This window comes from Momordica charantia, assembly GCF_013281855.1.
Source record: "Momordica charantia cultivar OHB3-1 chromosome 1 unlocalized genomic scaffold, Mcharantia_2.0 BLBB01000001.1, whole genome shotgun sequence".
In the NCBI taxonomy this organism is placed as follows: Eukaryota; Viridiplantae; Streptophyta; class Magnoliopsida; order Cucurbitales; family Cucurbitaceae; genus Momordica; species Momordica charantia.
The window spans coordinates 1,304,099-1,311,711 of NW_028275157.1; the positions used below are offsets into that span (position 1 = coordinate 1,304,099).

Consider the following 7,613-nt stretch of genomic DNA (forward strand, 5'->3'; position numbering starts at 1 on the left):
TACTTGACAACTCATTATGTCATAATATAATGGCGTAATAGCATCATCATACCTTTTACATGATGGGATGTGAACTTTTTCTAATTAGTTAACATAATACTAATGCCAATTTTCTAGTGTTTTTTTTTTTTTTAAGGATATCAACTTTTCATTCTAAACTAAAAAACACAATTAAAATTAGACTTAAGTCATTGTTATGAACAAACATAAATAAAAATAAATATCAATATATATTAACCAAACACAAAATTGAGTAAAATTGGAAGAGAAATTGACTAGCTCTAAAGGGTGTTGTTTGGTTTACACATGGCTTGAGTGAAAATGTACATTGTCGAAGCTCAAAGAAAAAAAAAAAGTGTGAGAGAGCAAAAATGACTTCTCCAACTTTGTATCATTGGAGTAAGTAAATTTTGCAACAATCAAAACTTTTGAATGATCTGCTATTGAAGTAAATGTTTTCTCCCTCATCCTATACTAAATACTTGTCAATGGGAAACCTAGGTTCCAGGTGATTTTCTTGATCTTCATCAATCTTTTGTGTGTTGTTGCACAACCAAGATTAAGGCATTGCCCATGAAATTTGAAGAGGCCAACACCTCCCCAATTGCCCCAAGTTCTGTATCTTCGTTCCAAAGTATCAACCCTTGAACTAGAGGTGAACTTAGGCAATGGCGTCTTCCTACCATTACAAGGTCGAAATTGTTCTCCATCGAACGGAGTATAGAGACCGTTCCAGTGCCGTTCGTAACCACCTCTTCTATGTACATTACTCTGTAGTTGCCTACCATAGTTTGTCGAAACTTGCTCACTGCCTCATCGTCAAGCCTCCTCTCTTCTAAGTTATAGCACGGGACATTTCCATCCTCCACTAGACGGATCATTGTCAAGTTGATATTGGGGTGTCCAGCCATTCTTGCCCCAATGAACATTGTCTCTCGGTCGTCTGGTCCACCTATGAAGACCACGACTATGTGAAAATAATGCAAGTTTGTTGTGATAGAGCTTGAGATTTTCAAGAGTCCGCGGTCAACAACAAGGGCGATAGAGCAGGGTGCCTTGTCAAGGATGTGATTGTTAACTGTTCTCATTTTACTTTTGCACAATGACAACACACCATTGGAATGAAATCTCTTGTGAAAAGGAACAAGAACCAAAGAAGTCTCTTTGTCAAATGCGAGCGAACAAACGTCGTGGTGCATAGTCGCAACACGAGATATAACAGTGAAGGGATAAATTTCAACTATGTCACGGTTGCTCTGTCCAAAGTATTTGAAGGCATTAACGATATGCTCAGAAGGGCAAGACCTTGAAGTACCTACCTTCGTACGCTTGTGGGCAATGAATTGTGGGTTAGCACGGCCAAGAAGCTCAACCAGATGAAGCATGTAAACAACAAGATGGCTTTGTCTCGTTGGATTCAAGGCCTCGAGAAGTTTAATGGCATTAGGAACATCGTCTTGGTCATGAATGCAAACTAATAAATGAAGATCAGAATTTGATCTCGAGTGCATCATCGTTCTTTCGTTGTAAACTACATACGTACTTGAATGATCATTGAGATATCTCATTATGGGAGTGATAACTGCAACCAAAATCACCATGCATATGCACATAACTGAAAATGTTTCGTTATCAAATACCTGCACAGATTTAGAGAACAAAATGTCAGTGAATATATTGATCCAATGCAATTAGATGATAATGATGATCAACGATGAAGGCTTGTTCCTACCTTTTCTTTCTTCCTCGAATAAAACAAACCAAGCTCCATAGCTCCTTGACTATTCACAATAAGGCCGAGCAATACGGCATCTCGCACACATAGTTTGAAGTACATTGAAATCATAAAGGTGCCTAAAAACTTTCCCAACGCAACAACAACGATAGTGCACGACAACACTATGAAATTTTTGAGTTTAATGATAAAGATATTGATAAACCAGCCTATTTTGACAAAGAAGATTGGCATGAAAACCCATGAGGTGATGAGATTAAGCCTTTCTACCAATGTTGATCCAATGGGAGGCCCCGGAGGTATTGCAATCCCAAGTGCAAGGGAACCAAAGTGTACATGCAAACCAGTGGCCTGGCAATAGAAGCTAGTCACCAATACCCCTAAAAGCAAGGTAATCACATAGCCCTCCGTCAATGACTGCCCGGCCGGATGCATCATCCGAAGAATGGCAGGACGAAACACGTAAATGATGATGAATATGAGAATGACAGAAGAAAAAAATATTGAGAACATCTCATATCTTTGAACATTGGGTGCATTCAAGATATCTCCTAGAAACATAATGCAATAGCCGTAGAAAGCAGAAGCCATAGAAGATGCCAAAGCGATTCTACCCAACTCAGAGTTCATTCTATGAAGCTCGGAAAGAAAGCAAGCAATCGTGGGAAAGTCGATAAAGGACTCTATTGCAGCAACAGTGGAAATGGTTTTTGGGATTTGAGAGTCTATAATGCAAATGGTGTTAAGAACCAAAGGTAAAGCCACAGTACAGGACCCAATAACAAATGCCCTCTTGTCAATCTTCTTTACTATGGAAGGATCTATTTGCACCCCAATGAGAAAGAAGTAAAATGTATATCCCATTGAAGCTACTATGTCAAGTAATATGAATCCCCTCATGGGGAAAAAGGTTTCTCTGAATCTCTCGAACTGGCCCAGAACCGAAGAACCTAGAACTAAGCCTCCCTGAAAAAAGCAAATTCAACAACAGGAATAGAAATCATTGCAAGTAATCAAGAGAAGAGAGTGAGATAGAAAGAGTTACCAAGATTTGAGAGACGATGAGGGGTTGGCCGAGGGGTTTGAGAAGCTTAGAAAACAACATAATGACCCCTCCAGAAATAACCAACTGAATTAGAAGAGAAGGTACAGAATACTCAAAAGGGTTTGATCCGCCGAAAACCCCATGGGAGCGAATTCGGTCACCATATATGCAGTTGGTGGTCAAGTTCTCGAGTGACTGCCCAAATTCACCGCCGATGTAGGTAGCAATTTCGTCTGGTTCCATTGCAACAAAACTCAGTTTTTCAAGTTGGAAAAATTGAGTGAAAACTGAAAAGATCCTTCCGACACAGAAGAAATCAAAAGGGGCGATGGAGAAACGGAAGAAAAATGTAATGGAACCACTCTCAGAACTCAAAAATCAAAAGGGACAAAAGAGAAATGGAAGAAAAACGGAATGGAAAGTGCTGAAATCAAGGAAGGATTGGGAATGGAATGGAAATGGGAATTGGGGATTGTTTTCTTTTAAACCCTTTTGTAAATACTAAATTGAGTGATTATGCTTAACTTGGAAGATGAACGGAAATCAATTCAAATTTGGAAGAAACCCAGCTTGTATTGTATTGGACCAAATCCCCCAATCTTCAATATTAGACGCTCCAGCTTTATTTTAAAATGTTCTGAGTTGAGAATTATTTGTTAATAATTTATGTTGTATTTATTTTTTTAAAAAAATTTACCATTTGACAACAAAAATACAACCAACAATAAATGTATAGAAATTTTAGAGCACTATTTTTACTTAATTAATATTATTATATTGTAATATCTCGAGGAAAAGAAATTGATAACACGTGGTATTTTTAGTTTTTATTTATTTTTTTAGTACAACATGTGGGGTGGGAGATTAATTACCACAGTGTTATGCTCGCTTTGATTTTTAGTTTTTATTTTAGTATATAGAAGATATCTTTCAAAATTTTATATTCTCTCATAGGTTGATCATATTATGTGAATTAGAAAATAGTAGATTTGATTTTAGCATCATCCTCCGCCGACCCCATCCTCCAAAAACACCACAAATTGAAATGATTGGACTCAAAGAAATTGAAAAATATGAATTCTTTTCTTTAAAGCAATATTTTTAAGGAAAGAAGAAGAAATAAATACAAAAATAAATCTCTATTTCATATCTAAAAAATGAAAATCTTTTTTGTATTTATTGATAAATCATACTTAGTTAAAAATAAATAAATAAATAAAAAGGTAAGAATTTTTTTTTTTCCTGTTTGCATGGACAATAATTTCCCAATGAAAAGAAAAACCAATCATGATATATCTTTTAAGTCAAAAAAAAAAAAAAATCATGATATGTTTTTCTTTATTTTTCTTTCAACCCATTGTAAAACAAAAAACAAAAAACAGGGAAAAAAATTATCTTTTAACTATTGCTTTCTTTTTTCTTCATCTTCTTTACGAAGCAATGCATTTTCCTAATAGAGTCTACTTCTCCTAACTTTGATTACTTATCATCTTATATTGCTTCTTGAGCTGCTTTCAACTCAATCTAATATACTTCCACGTAAACTTCCGCATGTTCAACAATGTGGATATGCAAAAGTGAAAAGATAAGAACATACATTTAATGGGTGCTGGAACCACGTAACTTAAGCAAATTGTAATTGTAGTTGATCTTTATGACGATGGTGAACTTATTATTGTTGGTAGCATGCAGTTGGACTGACAGTGAAAATATTGATAGGAAATAGAAAACATATGGTCCAAATTGTTGCATGAATAACTAATAATAGTATGTGTGTGTATATATATATATAAAGTAATTTTAGAGTTGCAGGAATGGAAAAGCGTCTAATATTTTTAAAATTCCAAAACTCTTGACATTATAAAATTGAATATACTTAAGGGTTATAATTATTGAATTAATTAATTTATGCAAGATACAAGGGTTCATATTACATTTTATGGTTTAAATTAAATTAACGTATTTTAATAGTTATTGATAATTAATTATAAGCAACATACTTTTTAAATTTTAAATTTTATGGAGAAAAAAAAGTTTACAAAAGTAGTTTTCAAAATATGGTAGTTTTTTAAGAGATAATATCATCGGAGGACTATTTTAGAAATTTATTTAGATAAATGTCTAAATTTTTTAAATTTACACTTTTAGATTTCAGGTATGATTTTATTTTAATTCCGAATGTACCCCTATTTATTGCATTTACATTTATTATAGTTATTTGCTTTTTTGAAATATAAAAGATTTAATTCCATAAATTAATATCACAATCGTTTAATTATTGTGGCCCATATTAATTTTCAATTCAAATTCCTTAATTCACTCCTTCAAATCCTTCAAAAAGATTGATTTTCTTTATTTACCAATATTATTAATTAGAAAAAATCCAAATCTTAATTATTGTTGGCACGTCTTCTCATGATCCCCATTTCTACTGATTTCTGCTACTCCTCATTCATACCTGTTCGTCCATTCACTCTCTATTGCTACGATTCTTCTTTATACCCATTCTTTGGGTTTTAGTTTTTTTTTTTATTGCTTCAATATTTCACATTGGTAGAGTTGCTTTAATACCCATATTGTTTGAAAAACTATTGCAGTTCACATTCTTTTATTGTGTTTTTGTTTTAAAGAAATCAATTTTATGATTACAGTTTAGCTATTTCTTCTATGTTCGAGGTCCAAATGTCTAACTAGTATTTTTTCTTTTGTGTTATTTATCCTTTAACATAAGATATTAACGGGAAGCACGTATTGATTGACGTCAATATTGAAAGGAGAAGAAAATCACAGTTTATTTATACATTGAAGGAAATATGGGTATGAATGAATTTACAGTTTAGCTATTTCTATATATGGGTATAAATTATGTTCATGTTTTTTCGTACTTATTATAAAATATAATTTATTTGTACTATTGAAATCTACTATTTACATTATGTATAAACGCCTTTTAAGTAAGATATAATTTATACCCAAGATGAAATTATATCCATGAAATTCTATAAGACAGGGTATTAAATATAACATATTGAATATACAATATATTTGGTATAACATAGACTAAACTTTCTGAGATATAAAATTTATTCGGATGTATTGATTTACATCAGAAAGCCAAGATGTAAATCACTAACGGTATATATCCACCAGATTCTTAATTTTAAATCACCAGCAGTATATATCCAGATACATAAAACTTGAGATATAATATATATCCTACTCTAAACACTATACTATATGTCGCAACGTCATCGCGACGAGGAGCGGCCGACGTCATCCCCTGATGGGTCTCTTTAGAGATAAGGGTTTGGAGTCGCCACCAATCATCTACGAGGTGTGATTGGTCACCTAAAAATAAAGACAAGATCTGCGAAAAAAGATTGTTGATCGGGAGTCGACTGAGCGTAGGGAAGATGTTAGCACCCTACGACACTTGTTCGAAAATGGTACCATATTTTGTCAAAAATTATCCTATTATTTTTATTGGTCCAAAAGAAAATATTTTTGTAATTTTATTTAAATGTCTCACGTTATATTAATTCAGACCTTGTTATAAGATTTGAATTAATAGGTATGAGTGGCACGAAGGCCATTAGAAAAATTTATCTCCTCAAGAATATTGGAAGGTTCCAATTTTCGTCATTGGAGTTTTCGAAATAATTATTTAGTAAAAAAACAATGAAAATAAAAAAAGAAATAAAACAAAATCATAGAACACATAAATACTCGAACTATTATTGTTGTCGTCAATACCCTAAGCTCTTGTCTGAATAATTGCTTTTTTAAACTACAAACGTTTTATTTTTTAATTTTGTTTAAAAAAAATAAACCAAAAAAAAATCATTTAAAAAGGAAAATAACATTTTATGTAAAATGATTATTTAGTAAAAACAATATTTAAAAACAAAAAATTTTTTAGACATGCAAGGATTCGATCTTGGGTTATGTATATTAAAACTTAAATGTCTTACCACTATGCCAAGACACTAAGATGCAAACATTGTATCCATTTACAATGACAAAACTTTTAATTTCTTTTTTTAAAACTAAAAAAAATTTACGAATTTTGTTAAATTAAAACAAAAAAAACAACATTTTATTTATTTCAAAATTAAAGAGATTTTTTAAAATAAAAAACTTTTATTTCAAAATTTAACAAAATAAGATCAAATTTACTCAAAATTGATTTTATGGGCTAAGATTCCTTTCAAAATCATAACCAGCAAACCATTAAAAGAAAATTTAAAAAAATGAGATTTTATTATAGAAAGACTCTATTTTTATCTCCTCTTTTTTTTAAAATCCTGCAGCATAAGGTGACTCTTTTTAATTAAAAAATAAAACAAAGTTGACAAAAAAAAAAGTAAACGTTGTTAAAAAATTTAAATTAAAAAACTAACTTTTAAACTTTGAATTGAAATTTAAAAGAATCCAAAAACTTTTTAAACAAGATTTATTTTATAAAACACCTTTTTTTTAAGGTATTTTAACCAAGATTTTAAAGTAATATCTTCTATTTAAACAAAATTAACTTTATATTTATTAAAAAAAAAAACTTAAAAAGAAAACCTTTTTATTTTAAAGCAAAATTTAAAATATCAAAATCTTTATTTTCTTTTCAAAAAACTTAGTTTAAAATTTCTTTTATGTTAAAAAAAGGTTTCTTATTATAAAAAGGTTCTTTCCAACGTATTTTTTACTCACTTAAAGCACATCATCAGGAAAGAGGTTACCGCAGTGCAGCGGGCTTGGAAGAAGTTGTGAAGAAGGCTGTTACTGCTGCGTACGTCGCCGGAGGCTGGAGTTCGTGGTTGGAGGTCTTGTCATTCGCTT

The 7,613-nt window shown here is 31.7% G+C and overlaps 1 protein-coding gene across 1 annotated transcript; it reads right to left on the minus strand.

Annotated features, from left to right (window-relative positions):
• Positions 1 to 249: 249 nt before the first annotated feature.
• LOC111017799 (cation/H(+) antiporter 15-like) lies at positions 250 to 3,372 on the minus strand. Its single transcript, XM_022293672.2, is given in 4 exon segments — positions 250 to 533; positions 535 to 1,640; positions 1,733 to 2,701; positions 2,781 to 3,372. Coding segments are annotated over 4 exon segments (2,382 nt in total). The 5' UTR covers positions 3,024 to 3,372; the 3' UTR covers positions 250 to 469.
• Positions 3,373 to 7,613: the final 4,241 nt, after the last annotated feature.